Source organism: Sphaeramia orbicularis, chromosome 17 (genome assembly GCF_902148855.1).
Source record: "Sphaeramia orbicularis chromosome 17, fSphaOr1.1, whole genome shotgun sequence".
Lineage (NCBI taxonomy): Eukaryota > Metazoa > Chordata > Actinopteri > Kurtiformes > Apogonidae > Sphaeramia > Sphaeramia orbicularis.
Window position 1 is genome coordinate 9,268,014 of NC_043973.1, and position 25,133 is coordinate 9,293,146.

Below are 25,133 nucleotides of genomic sequence, written 5' to 3' on the forward strand. Positions count from 1 at the left end.
TATGGACACAACCCAAAGCAACTGAACCGAACAGAACTGGAGTAATGACTGTTGCTCCTGTTTTCTGTTCCAGTTACCGGCGCCTGCTTCTTTGTGTTTAGCGGTGCTCTGAAAGCCTCATCAGGCTTCTTGGCTAAGACCAGCATTGTGGAAGGTGAGGACTGTGACTGCAAACTGAACGCTGTAAAGTGTATCAGTGTCTACCAGCTCCAACAGTGGAGATTAGTCACAAAAGGTGGAAACAATGTCTCCTTAAACAAGAGAAAAAACATAATATTTTGCCATTCCAACCATTTTACTCTACAGTAATAGGTTACCCTTGTTTTATTTCCTTTTTTCTATATGAAGCTTGAACGTCTCTCCATTCATTCTGGTGTGAGTGTTGTACATCTACCTCATTTTAACTGATTTTAAAGCCCTTCTTTATAATCTCCATAACATACACACATTTTTCAGGAAAAAAAGCACACAACTACAGTAGTTTCTAAACAAAAAAATGTTCCCAAAGCCTAAAGTAATGTCTGATAATTACACTGGTCTACAACTTTAAAAAAAATTCTCTACCTTGGAGGTTAAATGTGCTAAATTGTATAAACTTAAATGAGGTGAATTGGGAAAACAAATGACAGAAGTACTGGTTAGCTCATGTTTTTAATGTCTATGATTAAGTATTCATTACACATATGTTAGTGTATGTACATTTATACAATAGATTTATAAATATACAGACAGCGTTTTGAAGTAGATCTGGTAGCTCTGAGACAAACATTCCCTTTAAGTAAAACCCATTCACTCAGTAATTCTCAGAACTTCTCATTTTGACACAAAACTGTATCTTGGAAACTACAGTCAACCTGCATTTTGACTTATTTTTTCTTTATTAGTGTCTCAAACGTGGTAAAGTTTCACTACTTTTATTTTGGAGGCATTTTACTTGTAGACCAGTGTTACCAAAAATGATGCAAAGTACTTTTACCTGGTTTAGGTACTTGACTTACTGATTTGGTGATTTTCTAATTTTCTCCGTTACCTTATGGCAGGATAATACTGCAGTTTTTAGCTTACCAGCCAACAGGCCGTAAGCTATTGTCATCATGCGGCGTCCGTTGTCGTCATCTGTCGTCCGTTACAAAAATTTCAATCGTCTTCTTCTCCGAAACTACAATTCCAATTGACTTCAAACTTGGTATACAGCTTCTTTATGATGATGTCAACAAAAGTTAGTGAAATTTTTTGGATCCGGATCTGATTCTGGATTTGGTGCGACTTTGAAAAATTTCCCCATTATAAGAGATATGAAGTGGATCGATGCAATAACTCAGTAAATATAAATGACATCAAGTGTAAATTTCTACAGTCCAGCCCTGATGGGGAGATGACCAAAACGTAATGACCACATGCTGATCAGGATCTTCTTCTGGATCCGGGAACTTAAGGAAAATTTAACATGGGCTCTTATGGGGAAAAAATTTCAATCGTCTTTTCGTCTCCCAAACTGCAGTTCTGATTGACTTCAAACTTGGAATACAGCTTCTTTATGATGATGTCAACACAAGGTATTGCAATTATTTCGATCCAGATCTGATTCTGGATTTGGTGTGACTTTGACAAATTTTCCCATTATAACACATAGGAAGTGGACTGATACAATAAATCAGTATCAATGATATGAAGTTGGAATTTGAAATTTTTACAGATCTGATTGGAATATGACCAAAACATGGGCTATTTCTGTAATATAATAAATACACATAGCCGGGTGATAATAAATGGCATCTGGATACATTTCCTAAAGCTTTTCATTTGGCCAGTAAGCTACAGGGCCGTTGGTCCTATTTTGTTATTCCACATTTGTCTGACAGCTTTAGTTACTTAAATATTACAGTTTTCCTTTCACTATTGAGGTGTTCCTTCATCCATTCATCTAGGATTCACTGGCAAATGCGTCATGACTGAAAATAAGCTCATGAAAAGTTGACTTTTTAGAGATAATATGGTTCTCACAGGACAGCAACAAACATGATGGATCCAAAAACAGACCATTTTACTACACAATGGCCACTTTGACTACATGTATTTATTTTGAATGCAGCACTTTTACTTGTAATGGTGTTTTTGTTTTTTTTCTAAAGTATCTGAATAGATCTTCCATAGCTGTGAAAAAAAGTTGCCTGAAAAGAAATTTAAGCTTTATTTTTACTACATTTTTTCATTTTATGTTAACAAGTAAATAAAAACCTTTGAACAGGTGCCTGGATAGGATTACACCTGTGTGACATGAACTACATGCTTCAGTGCTGAACATCATAATTGATCTTTTCTCCATTTCCAGACGGCGTGATGATCCAAATCACAGCCGAAACCATGGACTCCCTACGGCAAGCCCTGAGGGACATGAAAGACTTCACCATCACATGTGGTAAAGCCGACCAGGAGGAAAACCAGGAGCTCGTCCAGATCCAGTGGACAGAGGACGATCACAACTTCAACAAGGGGTGAGGAAAAAGGACAAAAAGATGTCACAAACAGACGAGATGGGGAGCAGGCAAGCGGCGGTGGGAGCCAGAGGAGACACATTTACACCATGGACAATTGAACTGATAGTTTCACTACTTTGCCGTAAAAAGTCATTGTACAAGCTCAGAGAAACCCCGCAGTCAGATCTCAATAGGGATGAATGATGTGGTCTGACGTGGCTTTGAGATACAGACCGTTAAAATCAATTTTACATGGGTCTGATGGTATCTAGTAATTTCTAAGACTTAACTATTAAACATAATTGAGATCTTTTAGCAGACACCAGATCACTGTATTAGTGTGTGTGTTCTCAGCTTTTACAATCCAAATGATTATTAGGTTAAAGCCTCGGGTTTTTGAAGAAATTTTGCTTTGGTCAATATCAACATGTTGACAGGTCCTCAGTGTTTGACATTTAGATTTTATCTGAAATTGTGTCCACAGTGTGATCAGTCCAATCGATGGGAAGTCCATGGAGTCAATCACCAGCGTCAAGATCTTCCATGGGTCAGAGTTCAAAGCCAACGGCAAAGTGATCCGCTGGACAGAGGTAAAGACATGCATACATAGATACATACAACATAATGAAGGCCTCACTGGACACAGCTGTTTTTATGGTGATTTCCAAATGAACTTTTCTCTACATTTAACCATTACCAAGTGATTTATCACTGTATATATTATATTTTTTTCTGTGAAAACCAGGTATTTTTCTGTATAAAATTTTCTGAACATGTAGGTGTTAATAAAAGCTCAGTAAATTCACACTTCATCATATCAAAACAGAGAAAATTGAAGGACACATGACTTCTTCGGCAAAATATATCATTAATTCTACATAAAAACAAGCATCTACATCATTGTCATTTGTCAAAATACATGAACCAATGTCACAAAAGACAATGATGCCTCTGTGTTCACTACAGAAACTATAGATGCATTTGAAATGCTGCTGAAATGCTGAGAAACTGCATTTTACCTGAATTATTTCACTGTATTGATAGGATTAGCGTTCAAAATTTTAGATCCGTACATGCTTCTTGTCTTGGTCTTGAAGGGTTCAGAATGAAGGACCAGTTTCAGCCCTTTTCGATGATTCAATTAGTGAAAGTGTAATTTGTCGGGTTCCCTCAGGTGTTCTTCCTCCAGAGTGAAGACCAACCCAACGGCCTGAGCGACCCGGCCGACCACAGCCGCCTTACCGAGAACGTGGCCAGAGCGTTCTGCATGGCACTGTGTCCGCACCTCAAGCTGCTCAAGGAGGACGGCATGGCCAAGCTGGGCCTGAGGGTCACACTGGACTCTGACCAGGTACCACCACAGAGACCGCCAGACATTTATTCACATATGAAACCAAACATGGGCCAGAGAGGGGCTGAATTTGGTTTAAAAAAAACAGAATAAGAACAACATAGAACAAGAAACTCTGGATTGTTTTTGTCAGCATGTGTTGGACTAATAAAGTCCAAGACATTACATATTTTTTTATTCAACTAATTATTTCCTATAGAAACTTACACTGACGTAAGTCTGTGTTTTACTTCATGAAACATTGTTACCTTTACATTGGGTCTTCCCACATTACTACTATATTACTATTATTACAAACTCTGGAGTGAATTAATCATAAATTTACTAGAAAAATGTATTGCTTGATTTGTCGTGATTATTAAACAACCAAACATATTAGAGCTGACCATCTCTTTTTTTTATCTGAACGTACAAAGTAAAAAGCTGTTAAAAAAACAAAACGAATGAAGTCGTTTAAAAGATACAACACAAATATCTTGTTTTTATGTTTATTCTTTCCTTTTTTCCATCTAAGCGTGGTGAGGATCCAGTGCTTAACCACTGTCTTTGCGTGGTTGCAGGTGGGTTACCTAGCTGGAAGTAACGGACAGCCTCTTCTGCCTCAGTACCTCAGCGACCTGGACAGCGCTCTGATCCCCATCATCCACGGCGGGGCGTGTCAGCTGAGCGAGGGCCCCATCGTCATGGAACTGGTCTTCTACATCCTGGAAATCATCTCCTAGGAGACATCGCACCGCTTCCAAACCCTTTTGGTTTAACGTTGATGTCCTCTGTTCCGTTCGTCCTCCTGGAACGTCTCCTCCGTTTACACTTCAGAAAACTCCGGAAACTGTGCTCATCCAGGCGGGTAGCGTTCCTCCTGTCAACCTATGCATCTGCCGCCTGTTCTGCTTCTAGAACCCATCCCATCACTCCAATGTCACTGTGGCAGCCAGGGGTCCTGAAGCAATGTACTCTGGGTAAAATCTGCAAAGGCCTCTGTGTAGCATGGATGCTTTTACAGGAGAGAATCATATCCTTCACTTAAACTGGAAAACAAATGATGGGGGAGGAGAGGGACGGTGCCTCTGTGATGAGTTATTAGTATTTTTTGTGCACTCTGGTGTTCAGTGCCTGCAGCAGTGATTCATCAAAGGAAAAGGAAACATCCCGGCTTCAGATTCACCTCCTAAGCTTTACTCATCAATCACCAGATGCTTTATTTCAGACAGACACGCTAACATGATGCAGTTTGTACATATTTTTGTAGATGGCAATCTCTCCTTCATTATAACCCTACATCTGTAGCCTCCAGAGATGAAACTGAAAAAAAAAGAAAAAACTGCACAGCAGTTACAGACAGTATTAACAAAGTGACCGTCACGGACTCTGAGCAGCTTCTGACTGATGCCTGTGAAATACAAGAACATGTTACTCTGAAATGGAAAAGCCCTTTTGTTCCACATAAAAAAAAAGGTTCCAATGCTTTATCGATAACTCCAACAACCTGTACATACAACAGAGAAGAGGGAAAACAGGTTTTTAATCTCACCAGTCCATCTACGTCAGTTCTGTGTTCGCCTGCAGCAGTGGTTGGAAAAATCACTCATTTTGGTGTCTTTTTAATCATACAAAGAATATAACTGTCGAAGATGTAAAGATATAAATATATATACAGTACATATATATAAAAATATCTATTAGAACTGTATTAAAATGCAGAAGCAGTGCACTGGATTCTAAGCCATTTACAGGAGCGTTAAATCAAGCGTCTGTTTTGCCACTGTGTCCTGGAAGAAATCACTTTCCTACAGTGGACGTTTCACGTCGTAAAAAGATCCAGGGTTCTGCAGACGATTGACCTGAAGCTGAATGTATTTCATCTCACATTTTCTGCAATGTGTCATCCTTCCAAAGCCCTGAAAATCCTCCTCATCCTCATTATCTCTGAGAGTTTCTTTTTAAAGCAGACCTAGTATAAGGAACCCAACAGGCCATCTGTTGGGAGGTCTGGACTGTGCTCTCCTTCAGCATCATGGACCTGGGAAAAAATAGAAGAATGTATTCCTCCTGTTTCTGTTGAAATTTGAAACATGGTTTTTCTTTTATTTCCACCTTTTTTTTTTCCACCAAAAACCACCCAGTCATGTCAGAACGCTTTGTACAGTAATCATTCTGCAAAGTGAGACATTTCTCCATCTTTGATCATGCTAATCTAAAACCAGACGGGGCTACAAACAGTACTGTCAAACATTTTATCAGACGACGTCAATCTTGTAGTCATCATGTAAGAAAAAAATAACACCTCTCCATCTGAGACAATCAATCACATGAAAATCTGCAGAAGAGCCGACGCTTTGACAAGTTGAAATTAGACCTGTAGCTACTCTGTATTCATTTAATACTCAGTTTCAACTATTTTAGGTCATACTGTAGCAAACTAGTTAGTAAAGCTGAGTACAGTGCTCTGTAAAGTCTGAGGAAGAGGTCAAAGGTCACCAGTTCTGGGTTAATTACTGTGATTGGACCAGAGTTGGTGTTTTCTCAATCACTGTGTGACGCTCATGGCTTTTATCAGCCACCGGCAGTTCTGTTTTTATGAATTAGCATAATTAAGAGGAGACATGAGGAGTTATTTTTTTGTTGTTTTCTGTTCCGTTTTATTTTCACCATTATCTGACATGTGCAATATGTCCTCAATCCAAAAAAGGTGCAATTTGTTTGACTGAAAAGTAGCATTTTTTTTTTTTCTCCTTTTGTTTTTTTATTCAAATGTTACTATCTTGACTATAACTGCATGCGTACAGAAACAAGCTCGGCACGGCAACAAGGAGTAAAATGAATTCACAGTCTAACAGTTTATCAACCAGTTCGTGGAAGAAACTGAAAATCTCTCGGGTTTTGTCATTGACTTAAGTTTTGCTAAAATCTTTTTTTTTTAATAAACATTAATCAAAAATGTTTGAAAAGCCAAAAACCTGCACATTGTTTCTTTCCTTTACACTATGAAAGTGGTCTTTATCAAAAAAAACCTGTAGTATATGTAAAATAAAAACTTCTAGAAAACTAATTTCTTTGGTCTGTTTTGGGTTGTGTCCTTTTTTCAACATTCTTTTTACTGAGAAGGGGAAAAATGAAATTGACAGTGCATATTTTTTTAGATGCTTTTAATGATACAGCAACAAAGTCAGTCCAAAATTAACATGAGGCTTTGATTTAGTTTCTAATTAGTTGGCATCGGGAAAATACACAGGACATCTTTAATCTTTGTAAACACAGATGAAAACACTAAAACAGGAAATAAGAGAACAGATAGTTTTCATGTTTAACAATGTCTGACTTAATAAAAACGGGAAAAAGACGTGGAAATGCGGTGACCATGGTAATGACTCGTAACTAGATGTGTTGAGGTAAACCTGTAGGGCTTCGGGTACTTGGCTCAGTGCATTTCTTATGGCTTTTCTATCCATGGAGCATTTAATGCTTCAGGTGACCTTTTATTGGGTCAGTTCACTGCCTTCCTCTACTGTTAAAAAAAAAAAAAAAGTAATGTTGAGTGCTGAAATATTTAGAAAAAACATTTTTTGAAGCGAGACTTCTGCACTTAAATTTTTTAATCAATATCAAAGTGAATTTTGCATTTTTTAAAAATTTATATTGGATGTTTTTATAGTTATATCTTTATAAATTTCACCATCAATAAATGAAATTGTTCTGAATAACTGGATGAACTAACAGCATCTCGTGAGAAAACTGAAGCATAGTTTTTTTTTAGTTTTTCTCTGGAGAGGATACTTTTAAAAGTAGAACCAGTCAAAACATTTACTTAACTGATGATATTTATTTGTCAGTGGGTGAAATCAGTACTTTGTTTTATAAACTGAAACTCTTCTACTCTCTTTTGTACTTGCAGTAAAACAAGACCTAAACTTGACATGCACGAGTTGGTGCCCCTCAGTGTAAACAAATGACATGGGTATAAATCTGCTAAAGATGCCTAAAGCCATGAATAATAAGAACAAGAAAAAGAACTCTATGTGCAGTTTAGTGACCACAGCTTGAGGACATAAGGAACATGAAAGGTGCCAAAAACAGTCTAGTCATTAAAATAATGAGATTTAAGTGCGACACGATCGTACCTTTCCTGTTACCTCCGTGAATCATTTCTTGGCAAACTCCTTTAAAAGTAAGTGTAAAATGCATCCAGGAACCACTAGTCTCACCCTGATGAATTGTGTGGAAAAGTGATAAAAACAGTCCTTTTACCCTCTCATATATTAGATTCTTGTGTCAGTGTTGGCAGCTAAAGGCGATTCAAATATGCAGGATTTTACAGCAACAGTGATTACTTTGGTATTAGTGCATAGATGCAGTTCTAGATACCAGAGCTGGATGAGGATTATGTACACATTCTTTGATATCCTGTTCAGTAATGTCACGTCAGGCAGCAGGATCATGTTGGCGCGACGCCGATCCCCTTCCTGCCAGGACATGGATGAGTGATGCACAGGGAAAACCCTCAGTGGCGACTGTGCCTGAGTAGAGTTCTCTGATTGAAACGTCACACAGAACTGTCGTCTCGTCGCCTGAGGAATTTCCGTATGCATCACAACCTTGAACCACCATCGGGGGGGAGGGGGGGACTCTTCCTTACAGGTGGCAGCAGTGAACTCTCCATCAGCTGGCATCTACAGTCGACCACAGCAGCTTCTCAGAAAGACAGAAGAGTCTTAAAGCAAAGGACCTACCTACTGTACGGAAAAACCCACTCAGTGGCTCCTCCTGCTCTTCCTGGTGGACCACGCTGCCCTGTGGAAGGGAGCTCTCATGTCTTGCATTGTGCAAAAAGTTTAAAGAAGTCCGAGACCCATGTAGGTCTGAATGAGACAGCAATCCGAACCACATGTAGTCCTCACGTCCAAAACTCTGTCCTCTGAGTATTTCTGATTGAGTGTCTTTAATCTAGAAAACAACAGACGGGTGGAAAAGTCCTTACCTACATACACTGGCAGAGAGAGTTCATTATGCATTTAATATTATATGGATGTACAGGACTGTGCAAAAGTCTGAGACTAACATTAGGGTTTGTTGGATTAATAAAGTTCTAAAACCCACACATATGCATTCCTCAGTCTTTATATTTAGATCCAGTCAGGATACGTGAAGTATATACAGCAAGTAAAACTAAAGTTTCAGGGTAAAAACACCTTCTATAAATTAATGTGATAGTATTTAGTGTGACCTCCCTTTGCACTTAATTTGCCTTTCACCCTTTTTGTTCAAACAATATGAGATTTATGGTGTTAATCTGAGGTTTTATACCAGGTTTCATTCAACACATCAGATGTTTCCGTTTGTGCTGCTTCTGTATCCACTTAGTACTTGTATTTGGAGTATTACTGTTAGTGGTATTGGTATATGTACCAGTTATTGGTAGTTATACTAGTAACAGCAGGTCTTGTTTTTAACAGTTATAGTTCAGTTTGCTGTGCATCCATGTGTCTCCCCCTACCCCCCCCATCTCTCTCTCTCTCTTTAACCCCAACTGGTCATGTCAGACGACTATCTTCCAGGGGTAGGGGTCTACTCCAGGTTTCTGCCTGTTAAAAGGAAGTTTTTTCTTCTACTGTCACCAAGTGTTTGCTACTGGAAGATTCTGTTGGGTAAATTGGCTTAAGAGTCTGGTTTAGACCAGCTCTAAATGTAAAGTGTCATGAGATAACTTTTGTTAAGATGTGGCATTATATAAATAAAATCTGATTGACTGATTGAGTCTGGTCGGGGGTCACACTAAATAGTGTCTTTAACCTTTACAACCCATTTAGTTCAGTTTTTTGCATGTCTTTTAAGGATGTGCACACATTTCCTGTATTTTCCTCTTGTGTCAGAAGAAAAGAATGAGAAATAAAAATGTATGATCATTTCAACCCTGTAAAAACAACAAACCTAGAGTTAGCCTAAGACTGTTCCACAGTACTGTAGACCCAAGTTAAATTTACATCATAATAGTTACCTTTATGTCTGTCTTTAAGTCTTGCAGGATCATCTAAAGAAGAACCTTTGGGACAAAAAAAAAAATCAGTTGTTTCATTTTATAAGGTTACTCAAGCTTAACACCAATTTTTCCTGAAAAGTGAAGAAAGAGAACCCCACTAAGTTAAGAACAAGTTTGATCAAAAGTCTATTGTAATACAAAACAAAATGTGATAAAGAATGGAGCAAAAAAGGATATAAAACATAAAATCATGAATCATCAGTAAAAGGTCTGGGGAACTATCATTAAAAACAACCATTCTACTATTAGTGTCACATTCTATCCTTCATATCTTCTTCAGTGTGTCTGATTTAGTTCTGAGCTCTAGGCTCAGACTTCTCTCCTCAGTTTGCAAACTGTTTCCTGCCTTAAACTGATTTTTTGCTCTGAGCTCAATGTTCCACAGCTGCATGAATGGATGCAAGATCATGTCATTAAACGTCTAAGGTTTGCTTCAGATTTGACTGAAACAAAGATTTGACCTGCATTCTACTCAAATAATAAAAGAACATTATGTGGAAATAGCAATAAAATAGTCTAACATTTCTGTTTGTTTCTGCCTCATTCGGCTGTTTTTATACCAGATTATGCAAAATAATTGTAATAAAAATATCTTTGATAAGGTGATTATGTGATTACAATACACAAGAAATATGAAAAAAATCATTTTAAAATATATCTTTTACCAATTGTTTTGAGATTTAAGTCATTATGTTTTTTTTTTTACATTTTAAATGTCTGGTGAAAGACTGATTATTGACATTTTAATACCATGAAGACATCAGTGCTCTGTTTGAAAATGATATTGAATTTTAATTCTAATTCTATATTTATATAAATATTTATATAACTACCAAATTTCTTATTTTCTCTTGGTTTTTCTAACTGTCTTTTTCTTTGCACTTGTTTGTTGTATGTTGCTGCTGTTAGCTGTGAAATTTCCCCAAAGTGGGATAAATAGTCTTATCTTATCTTTGTACCTGCGATGGGTCGATGACCAGCCAGCGCTCTGTGCTCGTCTGCAGGTCCTGTCCACTCAGAGGCTCCCGCAGCCGCACCTTCACCTCAACACGACCCCCGGTGTGTTTACGACCGTCCATCACCTGGCGAACACATGGACACACTCAGACACAGACCTTTCCTCACACACAGCTATGACAAGGCCACCTCTGACAGGGTCCTCATGGAAAACAATACTTTCTAACAATGTGAATTTTTATATTTCCATTAGTATCCAAAATAATAAAATAATGCTTCACTGGTGTTGAATGGGGGCTTTTAAATGAATGCAAGGTTTTCACACCACAATTTAATAACTTTTATTTTTACAGTTCTAATCCTTTTACCATCCTTTAATTGTTATTTTGTGATTATTCTTTTTTTTTTTTTAATAAATAAATATAAAGCACACACTTCAGGATATTTTTTTTTTTACTTTTTCCTCACTTTCTGGGAGTGTAATATAACCTGTGTGTTTTCAATGAATACTGTAATGACAAGTCCAACTTTTTTTGAAAATGCATGACATGTAAGAAACCTGGATAAAACCTTGTAAATTACTTAAATGACATTTTATCACATATTTGTCCCTCAAGTCCTTCAATAATTGTGTCTAAAGTTAAATGATAATTTGCTTTACTATCCCTGTAAGGAATAGTAATCTCTGCCTCCCATCCTAATACACACACAGTTCCTAGTTAAGTATATCTACCGTTACTTCATTATATATTTCCTGAGTTTGCTTACTCCAGAAGTATTTTGGTTGATAAAGTAACAGTAAAATTGGTTATCATATTGTTATAAAGTGTCCTTTTTTATCAGACTGTTATCAGAGTATGTAAAATACACTGCTTGTACACTTCTTTGCTTGGCTTGAACAGTCAAATGATGGACAGATCAGGATGAGTCCTACTGGCTCAGTCTCTGAACGTTGTGGATAACAGGACTACAGCTGATCTGGATGATGCAGTCATCCAGCGCTCCACATACACAGTGCGAGTGTGTTTCTGTTTCTACCCACCTCTACGATCTCCCTGATTTCACTTTGTGTCTCCAGGTTTTCCAGCTTCACCAGGGACGTTCCAATGGGTTTGTCACTCCGCAAGAAACCACTAAGAAGACAGACAAAAAAAAACAAACAAAAACTGCATTTCAACAAATACAAATGGAAACAGAGAACTACACTGAGGCAGCTCTGACATTGGGACTAAAGCTGTTTACATTGTCGGTTGATGGTTAATGGTTAATAAAACAGTACAGAGCCGGTTATAGTCCCATTAAGGTGATATTCTGTCATGAGACTCTGGCTGTGACTCACCCTTTGTGCAGCAGCTCCAGTTTAAGGCCTTTGGATGTCACCACCCTCCTGAAACCTCGGTGGTTGCGGTTGATTGACAGGGTAAAGCTCTGGTTGTATTCTGATGGCAAGACACAAAGGTGACGGGGATGTTTCAGACACAAAACAAAAACACAAAACTTTAAATAATATCTGAAAGTCAATATTTTAGATTATGACAAAATCCTCAAAAACAAGAATAAAAGTCAAAGCAGAGAAGTCTAAAGCAAACTGCATGTCTCACCTGGGGAGTTAGTGTTCTTGATGACAGTTGTTTTGTGTTTCTGTGCTTGTTCCTGGTGGTGACAACACAAAACAACCAAAACATGAGCAGCACATCATTAATGTCCGTCATCTGGTGAGGTGGATTAGTAAGAGCAAACTCTGCCATCTAGTCAAGTCGCAGCTTAGATATCAGTGACCTTTTACTGGGGTTTTCCCACTATGAAACTTAAGTCTGGTACCATCTAAGTGATAATCATCTGAAGTCATGCAAAATTATATATTTTTTATTGAAAAACAAAGTATTTCCTTGGGGTAGGATCCACAAAACCCTATGCTGGGGCCTCAATCTTCAACAAACTTAGCGAAAACACTGGAATTAAGAAAAAACTCGTTCGAAAAAAAGCTGTTTGAAAACCTAGAGAAATTTGCCTTTTACCACCATATTCTTTTCAGTTCATCCTTGAGGAAAAAAAAGTAGAAAAAAAAAAAAGATGTAAAAGAGATATTTAAAGTCTCTTACCGTACTGGGGTAAGGGAAATCAAATTTGACATAAGCATCCAGATCATTTGTTTGGATTCCTGCAGAAGTAAAAGAATGAGGAAAAGGAAAAGTAATTGGCTTCATGTCTTCAATGTCTTTCAGGTAAAAGTTTGATTTAATATTAATAATGTTTTCTTATAAAGTTTTCGCAGGACCTGCGACGAACTGTGGACATAATGAACAGAATATAGAGGGCTTTTACCACTAGGAGCAGGGAGATTCATCCCCTTCACAATAGTAACCACCATCTCTGTGCTGCTCAGCTCTGGGAATATCCTGAGAGGGAGAAACCCAAGGGAAAAGTAAGAAACACACTTCAGAATACATGGTGTGTGACTGACTGCTTAAATATCCACAATTGTGAAACACATTCAATGAAACCTACTGATAAGGGGCCTCATTTCTAACCACTGGATACACAGAAAACAGGGCCTGAAAGAGCTGTACACCACTTCATACGCAAAAGTTGAGAACTGTGAAAACAAACTTGATTGTAGAATATGCACACTCTGATTTGGACCTGTGTGTGAGGTGATTGAATGCTGAAATGAAATCCAAGAGTCATCATGACATGTGTAATGATGCCTCTCACATATATACAGTAGCTCTACTTCATACTGTATCATACTTATGGATCCGCTTTATTATAAACATTTAAACCAGAAGTTATTTGTGCTTCTGCTAATGAGCTGTAATTGTCCCTTTAGCACCTTTCAATAGTAAAAGATACAAAACAACTCAAATATCAAATCAGATTCCACTCAATATTTCATCAGTGCCATGTCATCATCACATTCTGCAGCCCCGGAGCCCAGCAGAGTCAGGCCAAGTGACTTTAAAGTGTACCTGTACTGGTCATGCTTACGACATTGTGTTTTGTGTATTAATTATAAGCAAGAGAGGCATAAATTCAGTAAAAGAAAAATCTCCATAAATGTACCACACTGGACCATTTATTACGTGAATTATATGGGGGCAGAACCTATAGGGAGCAGCCATTGCTGGCCAGAAGTGACGTACCATCGTTGTTTCCGGGTGATGGACAAGCAGCAGTCAGTGAGTGAGATTCAGTGGAAAGCATGTGTTCACACATGTTGTTTGTGCAGCTGTAAGCTTTGCACTCCACCATTGTTCTAGAGACACGACCCAGCACTGGCCGATAATGTCTCATCTTAGACTGGGTCAGTGACCAGTCCATCGCAGCCCAGGCAATTGGATAATACGTTACTGCATCACTACCGGTATTGGAACAGCCCATGAAGGAAGAAACATGTCACTGACCATGCCTGCCTGATGGAGCAGTGACTTAGTACTCGCATGTACTTGACAGCGGGCGGAAATTTCATTACAGGTACCCTTTAATGTGAGGTCAGGATATGACAGGTAGATTTAGGCACTGGGAAAGTCTCACTTATACCCCCCCCATATTAACCTTTTTTAAAAAAAATCTGATTACTGTTAGCAATCGGTAATCGTTTGACTACATCACTTCTGTTTTCTACGATTTTAATTGTTTTTACACATGATGTAAAAGAACAAAATAAATCACATTAACCTGTATACATGCAGGAAGACATCGGAGTATTGGGGAGAAGTCCTGGTGTGTTAATCTGACTTCTCATAATCAGATTACTACTGTTGTCTGATAAAACATATCGGATTATCCTGTTTACCTGATCCCTTGAATAATATAATAACTCCAGAGACTAGACAATGATCTGAGTATTAGAGTGCATGTAAAGGGGATCACTGATTTGTTGTGTTAATTTTGGTAACATGTAAACCATCCACTGTGATTGCTATAAATATAAATAGTGCAATGACATTTGCTGCGTGATAGATACACGCCTTCTGCTCTGCTGTTGCCATTTATGGTTGAATGTGGGCGTGTAGGGGACGGATGGTTTCTAGGTGGACTGTAATTTATAGAGAGAAAATTGCCTGCAAGGTGTTCATTACGCATGGTTGAGTGGGGGTGACGACACTCACCTGACTGTGTGAAATGATCTCTCCTCGAAGTGGTGTTTGGGAGGAGGCAGTCCCCTCCCCTGACATAACTTCAGCACTTCCAGACTCTTCTTACAGCTTTCTGCCATCTTTTCAAACCTGACAACACACAAGAAAATGATCATTCCTGAACACCATCTCCGTTCTCCAACTGCTCCATATCATCATTACCTTCAGTGTTTGAAAATTTGTGTAAATTAAGAGTCTAAAGTTGTGTTAAAGTAGTCTATCAATGTATCAGTAAATTAACATCTGTCTGTTTAGTATAGTTTTCTTTTTAATTCAGCGTTTGTGGGTTTATAATGGAACTGACTAAATGAGGATTTATTTGAGATTAACTTGCTATTATGTGTGAGTTTGAATGTAACCAATTGCACACTGGTTACTTTATTTATTAGGCCTGAGCCCAGACATGGATGTCGGTGAGGGCTTATTAAAATCGCATGGTTCCATTATTATTATTATCCTTTCACCACTTTGAACGCAAATTTGACCCCCTGAACGTGAACGGAAAGTCAGTTTTATTTGACCAAAAATTCAAGCCCGGCGAAATTTTTTTTTATTTGAAGTTGCCAAGAAAAAATATCGCAAAATGACTCTGTGGCACCCCCTCAAAAATTGAAATACATTAGGCGGATGGGAGCCCTCCCCAAATTTTTGTCATTGTACAAACATGAAACTTGGTACAGACATAGCCCATGTTAAAACAAGTAAAAAATTACATTATGGCCCCGCCCTAAACCCAACAGGAAGTCGGCCATATTGGGTGGAAGTGTGGACCTATAAAATCCCACCCCTCATACTTTCATCATCTCCTCCTAGGGTTTACATCCAATTTGGACCAAACTTGGTGAAAATCACCTACACACGTGTGATCAAAAGTTATCACCTACATTTTTGATCAAATGTTGGGCGTGGCTGTGATGACCTCACAATGAAGCGCCCATTTTCAGAAGTATAAAACTGCGTGTGTCTTGCAGAATGTCGGATCGAATCCACGATATGGTGTCCTCTCAGTGTCAGTGGCCTTAGCGGTCACATTGGGAGGCAGTCGCGCGGGAGGGCGAGGGCCTTAACACCGCTTGCGGTTTTAATTAAGATTATTACTATTTTGACATTTTTAGTCACTATAACAAATTTTTATATTTCTTAATCATCTCTTTATTGTTCTATTGTATTTTATGCCTATTGTCTTGTTTTGATGTACATTGTCTACTGTACAGGGTGGGGAAGCAAAATTTACAATATTTTGAGGCAGGGATTGAAAGACCGTGTATGACCAATTAGTTTATTGAAAGTCATGAGAATTTATTTGCCACAAGAAAATTTACATAATAGAAAATGTTTTTATTCTATGTGTCCTCCTTCTTTCTCAATAACTGCCTTCACACGCTTCCTGAAACTTGCGCAAGTGTTCCTCATTCGGGTGACAACTTCTCCCATTCTTCTTTAATAGTATCTTCCAGACTTTCTCGTAATAGTTTTGCTCAGAGTCATTCTCTTCTTTACATTATAAACAGTCTTTATGGACACTCCAACTATTTCTGAAATCTCCTTTGGTGTGACGAGTGCATTCAGCAAATTACACACTCTTTGACATTTGCTTTCCTGATTACTCATATGGGCAAAAGTTTCTGAAAAGGTATGGATAATAGTGTTAGGTATGATTATGACATCCATATATGTTTGGTTTCAAAACAATTGACGTAGTGCCTGCTGAGAAAAAACAACTAAATGTTCATTGTAAATTTTGCTTCCCCACCCTGTACATTTGAATTTCCCCCTTTGGGGGATCAATAAAGCAATAAAGTACATCTTATCTTAAACCTCCAGCTGTCGCAAAATGCTGTGAGTGACAGCAGGAACTTACTTTGTTGTCTCTGTGACATTCCCCAGGTGCATGAATTGCTTGGAGTGAGTCATGCATTTCTAAAAGTAAAGCCAGAAGAGATATTAGATATCTCACACAAAATATTTACAAACAGTACAGAGCAACTAGACGGCAAATAAGAAAAGATCATGCATTTCTGGTCCAAAATTCAGCAGAGATAAAATGTTGCATCTTGGAGAGCTTAAAGTTCTTCCTGGCTAATGTGGAAATTTAACACGATGCCAACATATTTGAAAGACTTTGCTGGTATAAATAACATTTTCCTTAAATAAAACATGAAAATAAAGAAAGAGATCCACCCATATCTTTCAGGCTCATAAATCAATCATGGTAAAATGTTTTAGTTCTGCAGTTGTACCTCATATTGCTCTTTGAGGATCTTGGCGAGCTGTGTGTAGAGGTGTTCTGCTTTCTCAGAGATCTGCACGTCACTGTGGTGCACCAGGATGAAGTCGTCATCTTCGTCACCAGGGGGCGACGGCACCTACGGGAAGAGAAGAGAGAGTTCTGCTATTTAATGTGCCTAAATTCCACTCATCACCTGTAAAAGGACCCTCATATTTAATAACATGAATGCCAATATTCATTTAGTCATGTTTATATTATGTTTGAGTTTTGAATAGTTCATCTCTAGAATGTTTGTTTTTAAGACAGCATTTCTTTGCCCTCAGTTAAAATTCTACTATAAAAGGACATTTTGAGTTTTTTCTTTTTTTCACTCAAACCACCAATTTCATTTTTCATTGTAGCTTTCCATGAAGAAACTTAATTAAATAAGAGCAGCTGCATAAAAAAGGAAAACATAAAAAAGATCAATCATCTGCATCATGTATTGTCAGTTTTCACTGTATTATGTGACAGAGGCTATATTCTGTCCTCTCACCTTGCTGATGTCCACAGATTTGCCACTGCGTGCTGCCTCGATCATGGGGTCAAAGCCCTTCGCCGTGCGGAACAAAGTCTTGGCCTGTTCCATGTCGTTCTTCTGCTTCGCCTGCAGAGCTGCCTTCAGGTACTGCTTCTTCCGGCCCTCCAAAAACTCCAGCTGCTGAATGGCTGGAAAATGAAAACAAAAAAAAAAAAACATCAGACAGAATATCCAAGGAATCATATCAAAGTTTACACAACTAGACATAGCCTTCATCTGATTACCTCCGCCAAGGAGGTTATGTTTTTGCCAGGGTTTGTTTGTTTGTCTGTTTGTCTGTTTGTTTGTTTGTTTGTTTGTCTGTCCGTTAGTGTGCAACATAACTCAAAAAGTTATGGACAGATTTGGATGAAATTTTCAGGGTTTGTTGGAAATGGGATAAGGAAGAAATGATTAAATTTTGGTGGTGATCGGGGGTGGGGGGGCCCACGGGGGGGGGCCACTGATCAGCCTTGGCGGAGGTCTGCGCTCTCCGAGTGCTTCAAGTTTTATTTACAAAGCAACCTAACAGAGTACACACTTTAACACAACCTTTATTACATTAATATTTGACTGTTCACAGGTGTATGCAAACAAACCAAATGCATCAACAGACACCCAGTGAGCACATTATTAAACTACAAGAACTGTATGTTCTTATTAGCCTTTATCAACAGAACTCCTGATGTTCTGTTTATCACTTCACTTACACCATGCAGTCTAGTGCCAGCTCTCATGTCAATATACTTTTTATTTGTTACTTGAAAAATAAAGTGCAGACGACATGTGAGGCAAGGTTGCTATTAAACAATGGCTGAGTAAAACATTGTTTTGATTTCAGAGTTGAATAAGATATAAGTGAAAGAAATATAATTCTGAAAATTTTTAAAATATGAGTAGCAATATTTTTCCACAAACAATATCCACTTAAGTCCTATTTGCATGGGACTATTACCTTGGGGCCTAAGGTGATTAAAATGCCCCCTCTATTCTGTATTTGAGCAGGTTAGAATAAATGGATAAATCCAGTCTTTGAATCCTCCTGTCTGTTTTGGCTATTTCCATCTTGGTTTAGTGAAAACAGGTATGGCCATATTTGGAGAAGAGGGTGGAGCTGGGGAAGATTGAGGGGTGAAACTCACCAAGCTAAACTTATCTTAGTGAAAACAGCAACCACACTGAGAAACCCTGCTATGGTTAGCTTTGGTAACACAATTTGAGAACAACTAGCACTACTTCACAGTCAAACTTCCTCATCACTGTGTTTTAAGTCCTTGCTGTTTTCATAAGTTGACTTAGAGAGACCAGTCTGAAGGGCCTGAACAGTATCAGGTGTTTTTAGGAATATGCAATCTCTTGTTGGATCTGACCTGTAGGTGAGAGTCCTTCCCGTGTGACTGTACGGTCAGGTGAAGGAGATGGAGTCCTTTTTCTTGGGGGACCTGCTGCGAGGACATCTAATGTGGGCTTCTTTGGCTCTTCTTCAACAACAGGCTTTGACTACAACAACAAACCAAATGCTTTAAAGTCTGCACATACACACCTGCTCATTAATCATAGTCAACTGGATTTGGTTAGTAATTATGTGATGCAGATAGCCCACCTCCTCTTCTTTCTCCTCATCATCACCTTCATCTTCTGCTTCATCAGTTGAAGCAAGCTTATTGGCTGCCTCCAGAGCAGCAACAAGTCCATGCTCAGCTCCAGTCGTGTTGTGGCCTGGGATTGGAGGAAACCCTGAAATATAAAAACAACTACATATCAGTTATGTTTACCTTTTTTTTTTGTTCATGTGTATCAATCTCTACTTTGGGTTAGTCTTGTGGCTCTGGTACACACACTGAAACACTCCAGGTCTTAACAAACAAATCCAATTTTATGGCAGTAAATGAAAAGCTGAGATCACAATGTGGACTTAGAAATATGAATCACAAAGCAATCTCACCAGGGGGAACAGGGAGCTCGTCAAAGTTGACTGCTTTTCCTGCTTTGTGAGCTCGGATAGCACTCTGGTATTGCTGCAGGACAGGACAGATTAAATGATCTTGAAACATTACAGCAAAGGGTGCTTTAAAAGAAGAAAAGGGTTTTTGCTGTTTGTTACTTGTAGCAATATTAGATTTGGAAATGGGACTGGGCAACAAAACAATATAACAATTATCACATTATGCATTTTTCTTTTTTTTATTGTGTTACCATAGTCAGCTAAAATACTTAATGTATAAGCAAAAACTAAAACAGCACAAATTTTGTATTTTAATGTAAAAAAAATGACTATCATTGTAAGTGTTTTGACTGTTCTACTTCTAGATTTATGAAAAGTTCAGCTCCTTGACAATTTTCTGGTCATAAAAAAAGTTTAAAACTACAAACAAGCCTCTGGTTTCTTTGGTATTCATTAAGAAGAGAAATTCTGACGCAACAATTATTGTTATAAGGACAGATATCTAGAACTACAGTCAAATTAATTAAATTCTTTGCAGGTTCAGGAAGAAAATGAGATAAAGTGTTCAATGTACCTTGGCTATGCGGTCATGCATGCGGGCCTTTCGGTCGTCTCCGCTGGCTTTGGCCTGAGCAGATGCCTCCACGTACTTGGCTCGTCTCTGCTCCAGAGCCTCCAGCACATCTTTTGGAGCAGCAGGGGCTGATGGGGCAGCAGGGGCTGACAGAGAGTAAAGCATCAAAGTATTTTTATTTTACATTTTTTTAATAATGATTTCTACCACACCTAAGAGCCTGATGGTCTGTTTCTCTTGAATCACTACTTCATTTTAAGATTTGTGATTAGCACACAAACTTTATGTTTAAATCGGTGTTGTGCTGGAAGCTGGCATTTTTTTATTCTGACTATATTTCTAAGATAATCCTAGCTGGTGGTGCACATTGAAATTGACAGAAAAGGAGCAGAAGAGAGGAATTGTAGAATTCACTGCGAGCTTGAGGATTTTTGTGAAAACAGAATACAAAACAATGTAAGTACGTGAGTACATAATGATGGTCCATGTTTGCCAAACACATATTAAAAATGAACTAAAAATTACAAAAGAACAAACACATTTGTTTTTTGAACTGTTTAGTTATTCTGTAATCACACAGGAAAGATGAAATATGAAATAAGTACACAAGTCTCACAATCTGACCACGGCTGAACAGTAGGCTTGGCACTCAACATTTATTAAACTATTCAAGTCTCCTTCAAGGACACGTTTAAAGCAAGATTAGTCGTGGCTTGGTCACACCATATTAAGTCCAACCACATCAAAGAAAAAACTGATCTCTGCTAAATGTTAACTGTGTCTGAACAGTAGACTCGATTGTACAACAGGGGTGTACACTGATGACATTTAAATTAAGGCATGAAAAATGACGTTGTCGTGTCAACAAAAACCTTGAGACCAAAGATCACGCTTTGCCTATTTTTAGACCTTGCCATGCCTGCCCAGTTGTTAAGTGATTTAGGCTAAATTGTTCCCGGGGGAAGTGATTTAGGCTAAATTGTCTCTAGTGACGAAAAATATCAAACATGGTGTCCTACAATCTGACTTCATCAAGCAGGCTTTATAGAAACTGCGATCAGACATCAGGTTGTACTGTGCTCTCTGATTTTTAATGGCTCCGTTTAAGATGATGACTACCCTTTGTCTTTAGAACAGGTCATAACTGTCTATTTCCAAATATATATTCTAAATAGATTTAAGGAATATGAAGTGTTTGCGTGTGCTTTGTGTTGTAACTGTTGGAATATTTAAATTTGCATGAGTCGGTCTTTGTCCTAGAAGCTGGTTCATTTGACACGAGCCAAGTGTATTTCTAAGAAGCAGTTGCTAATGTTGCACACTGTAACAGTAGTAGATGAGCAAAAGGGAGCCACAGAAGAACTAAAATTCCAGCCACAGAAATCAGTAAATTGTGGGTGTTATCATGGATGTTGGCTATTTAGATGGTTGTAAGCTGTGTAATGAAGTAACCAAATACCACCAGGTCCCAGCACAAATCAGACCCCAACACAAACTTCACATAAACACAATGAAACATTAACATATCATCTCTTTCACCTCAGCCCATTATTTAACACTCAATGTAACACTATATTAGGGGGCATTACTGGTCAAACAGGCATCTTATCTACTCAAGAAATGAAAATGATGCTATTCCTTTGGAATTATTACTACCTGTAGTTGGTGCTGCTTTAACTGGTTGAGTGGCTTCTGTGTTTTGCCCTGGGGAAGTTTCCTTTGCTGGAACAGAGGTTCCTCCAGTACCTACAATGATAAATGCAGCTATTGATTATACTGCTTTCCCTCCTTTTCTGTTGTGTTATCTTATGTGTATAGTGTATTCAGAGGGGTTCATTATTATATCTTGTTTTTCAATAGATTTTCATTACCTCCAAAATTTAACATGGTACTATGTGATTATTTCAACAAAATAAAGGCAAGTCTTATGTTAATGCATCTTTACTCTGCACAGGAGATGGAGGAAGGCCACTCAGGTCAACAGCCTGTCCTTTCTCCAACGCCTCAATCACTGCATCGAACCTCTGCACCAAAAAAAAAAAAAAAAAAAAAATAAAAAAAAAATTCAGCAATGTCAAACATAATGATAGTCTTTGTCAGCTTCCAACTGGTTGGCATGTTTCACATACTTGAGCAGAAAATAACAGCAGTCAGAATGAGGAGAGGAAGCCCGAGGCGACCAAATGAAGTGTAGTTTAAAACTTCAACTTTACATATAGCCAATCTAATATAATTAATATTTTTGCAAGACATAAAAACAACTCTTTTGGTTTAATTTCAGAGCTGATTTTTGATTTTGGTAACGAATACTGGAACAAAAATGCTTGTGTCAAGATTTACAAATTTGCACAGAAATAAGTAAAGGTGAAAATAATTTTTTTTGAGTAATCCAGTAAAAAAATCTGATAAAACAAACAGAGTCTCAGCATAAGTGGTGCTTGGCTGGCAGCTACATTCCTAGAAAGACACTGCTTAGCAAATTCCTGATATGCAGCATCTACTTCTTACAGAACTTTACCAGGACTTTATTTGTAAACAGGTTGTTACTAGCTAGTAGCGTGATAAGGTGAAGACATGAGAGATTTACCCTGATGATACTTCATGTTATCTACAATTGCATTATACTAGTTACAAGGCTTACTCCTTCCTGTTGACATTCCTCATGCTTTGAACGTAAAGTCCTTCAGAATCAGACTCTTCAAGGTGGTAACAGAGTTACACATTAACTCACCTTGCTAGTCCTGAAGTACAGCTTTGCTTGCTCCACATCTCCTTGCTTTTTGGCTCTCAAAGCTGCTATCTTGTATTCCTTCTGCCTCTCCAAAAGCATTGTCTTGATTGCATTGGTTGCTGTATATTCATCCGAAGAAAAATACAGTGAAAGACCACATTTATTACACCTAAAGAGGATTTCTTTCGAAGAAGACAAATCACTACCAACAACTAAAAAATCAAATGAACACTAAAAACAGATTTAACCTACCACTGCATGTCAGCCACTGACAAATGAAAAAAAAAAAAAAAGACAACTGGGAAATCACAATTACAATATGTCTCTACACAATTATAAAAATCACAAAAGCCTGCCATTTAGAGCAACTTGGGAGGATTTTATTGCAAACATGGAAAAGAAAACAAGACTTCTGTTAAACGGTGACAGAGAGCAGTACTGTGTAAGATAAAAGTTCTTTTTTTTTTTTTTTTAGCCTTTTTTATACTAGTTTAAGTTGTTTTTATTTGACTTGGAAGAAAATGCACATTTCTAAATGACAAATCTGTGGATTTTAATGAACAACCAAGTAAGTAAATATGACATTTTCACCAAATCTTGCAGCCTTGAGTGACCACTCATCGGTGTCTTGTTCTAGCAGCTGGTCCAGGTCTGCTAACATACTGCTGACATACTGTATGATATAGTGCGCACACACATAGAAGTAAACACAGAATAACACAGAACTGAACTGTAAAGGAACCCAGACTTACCATCTGTTTGAGTGGCTTTGGGCAGGTTGGCAGTTTCCTCCATCTGCTCCTCTGGAGAGGGTGGGGTGCTCAAAGTGACTGGGGTGGCAGAAGATGACTTCTCCTCACTGCCAGGCTCTACAATCTCTGGAACATCAGTAGGTGGTGTGGTCACCTCCAACTCACCGGAGGGTGAGTGGGCAGTGGGCTCAGGAGGTGTAGGTACAGGTGGAGGAGGTCGCTGGGGAGCCGCAGGCCGAGCTGGAGCACTGGGGGCACCAGTAGCAACAGGAGGAGGGATTTCTGCCTCATTCACAGGTTTTCCTTTTTTCACGCTGGCCAACATTGACTGCAAATTCTGCAGAGAGAAACAGTAACAAACATTATTATCTGTATTCCTGTTTCCCTAAGGTCTTTGTATTCAACATAAAGAGAACTCCTAAATTATAACAAAATATATTATATAACATTTGAGAATTCAGGTAAAAGTTGAAATATAAACATCTCCAGGGATGACAACAGCACAGTGAATCTCTAGCATTGAACATGTTAGTGTTGTTAAAGTAATTTACATTCATTCCGAACTGGTAGCTGTTAAGTATTTAATGTGAATATCGCTGCTGCAACATGAGTGACAATACAACAATATCATAAAACTGAACCATATTTTTAAACAGCACATAATATATTAATTTGGAATATGATCCGCTTTTCTGAGGAGTCACACAGTCATACCCATTCCTCAATCTCTACTGTCAATCTGTACTGTTCCTTCAACAGCTAATGTCAAATGTTCAAAAGAAAAGTTCCAAAATACACTTGCGTAATTATATAGACTATATCCCATTATTTAGCAATGACACACAATTTATTAAAAAAAAAAAAAAAGAGCTGGATTAAGCCGAGTCTGCGGAATGGTAGCAGCAGTCTAGCTAACCTTCAGGCCTCGATCATATCTCCTGGCTTTTGAGGTCTCCCCTGCAGTCTTGGCATTTTGTAAGGCGGTCTTGTACATGGTTATCCTCTCCTCCAGAGTGTGCTGGAGGCTGCCAGGGGCCGCTGAGGGGACCTTTTCTTCTTGCTGCTGGATACATGTAACGTTCAACAGTTTTTAAAACTAGTCTACATCAAAATATCAACCTGAAAAAACAGCTATGAATAACAGGATAAAACTGTTTACAATTTCTGCATTAATAAATCTTTGGTCAGATTTTAATAATTATGAATTGACAAAACTACTACCAATCTGCAAGTGCATTAAGGGGACAAGCACTGTGACCAGGTTATTTTTGGAGATATTGCAAGTGAAATATGATTATTAACGATAAATCTACAACAAGGAAAAAAGATATAAATAGCTACAGTTTATAGGGCCAGGCAGACAGATTTTCAGAATAGCATTTCT

General features: G+C 38.2%; 2 protein-coding genes across 9 annotated transcripts in view; one reads left to right on the top strand and one right to left on the bottom strand.

Moving 5' to 3' along the window:
• The window catches only part of zfyve9a (zinc finger, FYVE domain containing 9a), a 43,853-nt gene extending 37,705 nt beyond the window's left edge, over positions 1-6,148 (top strand). For both annotated transcript variants that reach the window (XM_030161444.1, XM_030161445.1), the window contains exons 15-19: positions 74-154; positions 2,333-2,495; positions 2,962-3,067; positions 3,652-3,828; positions 4,389-6,148. In XM_030161444.1, coding sequence (XP_030017304.1) covers positions 74-154; positions 2,333-2,495; positions 2,962-3,067; positions 3,652-3,828; positions 4,389-4,550 — 689 coding nt within the window. In that variant the 3' untranslated portion in view covers positions 4,551-6,148. The remainder of the gene's footprint in view (positions 1-73; positions 155-2,332; positions 2,496-2,961; positions 3,068-3,651; positions 3,829-4,388) is intronic.
• Positions 6,149-6,966: 818 nt separating this feature from the next.
• cc2d1b (coiled-coil and C2 domain containing 1B) overlaps positions 6,967-25,133 on the bottom strand; it is a 29,821-nt gene continuing 11,654 nt past the window's right edge. For 4 of the 7 annotated variants that reach the window (XM_030161453.1, XM_030161451.1, XM_030161446.1 and 1 more), the window contains exons 6-26: positions 24,666-24,812; positions 23,750-24,086; positions 22,998-23,116; positions 22,212-22,290; positions 21,923-22,012; positions 20,267-20,412; positions 19,693-19,765; positions 19,351-19,484; positions 19,118-19,247; positions 17,724-17,896; positions 17,199-17,324; positions 16,820-16,878; positions 14,932-15,048; positions 13,145-13,218; positions 12,922-12,980; positions 12,421-12,472; positions 12,159-12,258; positions 11,862-11,952; positions 10,822-10,944; positions 9,821-9,865; positions 6,967-8,769 (exon numbers count right to left, since the gene is read on the bottom strand). In XM_030161453.1, the coding sequence (XP_030017313.1) occupies positions 9,854-9,865; positions 10,822-10,944; positions 11,862-11,952; positions 12,159-12,258; positions 12,421-12,472; positions 12,922-12,980; positions 13,145-13,218; positions 14,932-15,048; positions 16,820-16,878; positions 17,199-17,324; positions 17,724-17,896; positions 19,118-19,247; positions 19,351-19,484; positions 19,693-19,765; positions 20,267-20,412; positions 21,923-22,012; positions 22,212-22,290; positions 22,998-23,116; positions 23,750-24,086; positions 24,666-24,812 (2,241 nt within the window). In that variant the 3' untranslated portion in view covers positions 6,967-8,769; positions 9,821-9,853. The remainder of the gene's footprint in view (positions 8,770-9,820; positions 9,866-10,821; positions 10,945-11,861; positions 11,953-12,158; positions 12,259-12,420; positions 12,473-12,921; positions 12,981-13,144; positions 13,219-14,931; positions 15,049-16,819; positions 16,879-17,198; positions 17,325-17,723; positions 17,897-19,117; positions 19,248-19,350; positions 19,485-19,692; positions 19,766-20,266; positions 20,413-21,922; positions 22,013-22,211; positions 22,291-22,997; positions 23,117-23,749; positions 24,087-24,665; positions 24,813-25,133) is intronic. The other 3 variants (XM_030161449.1, XM_030161448.1, XM_030161450.1) reach the window with 3 other exon arrangements.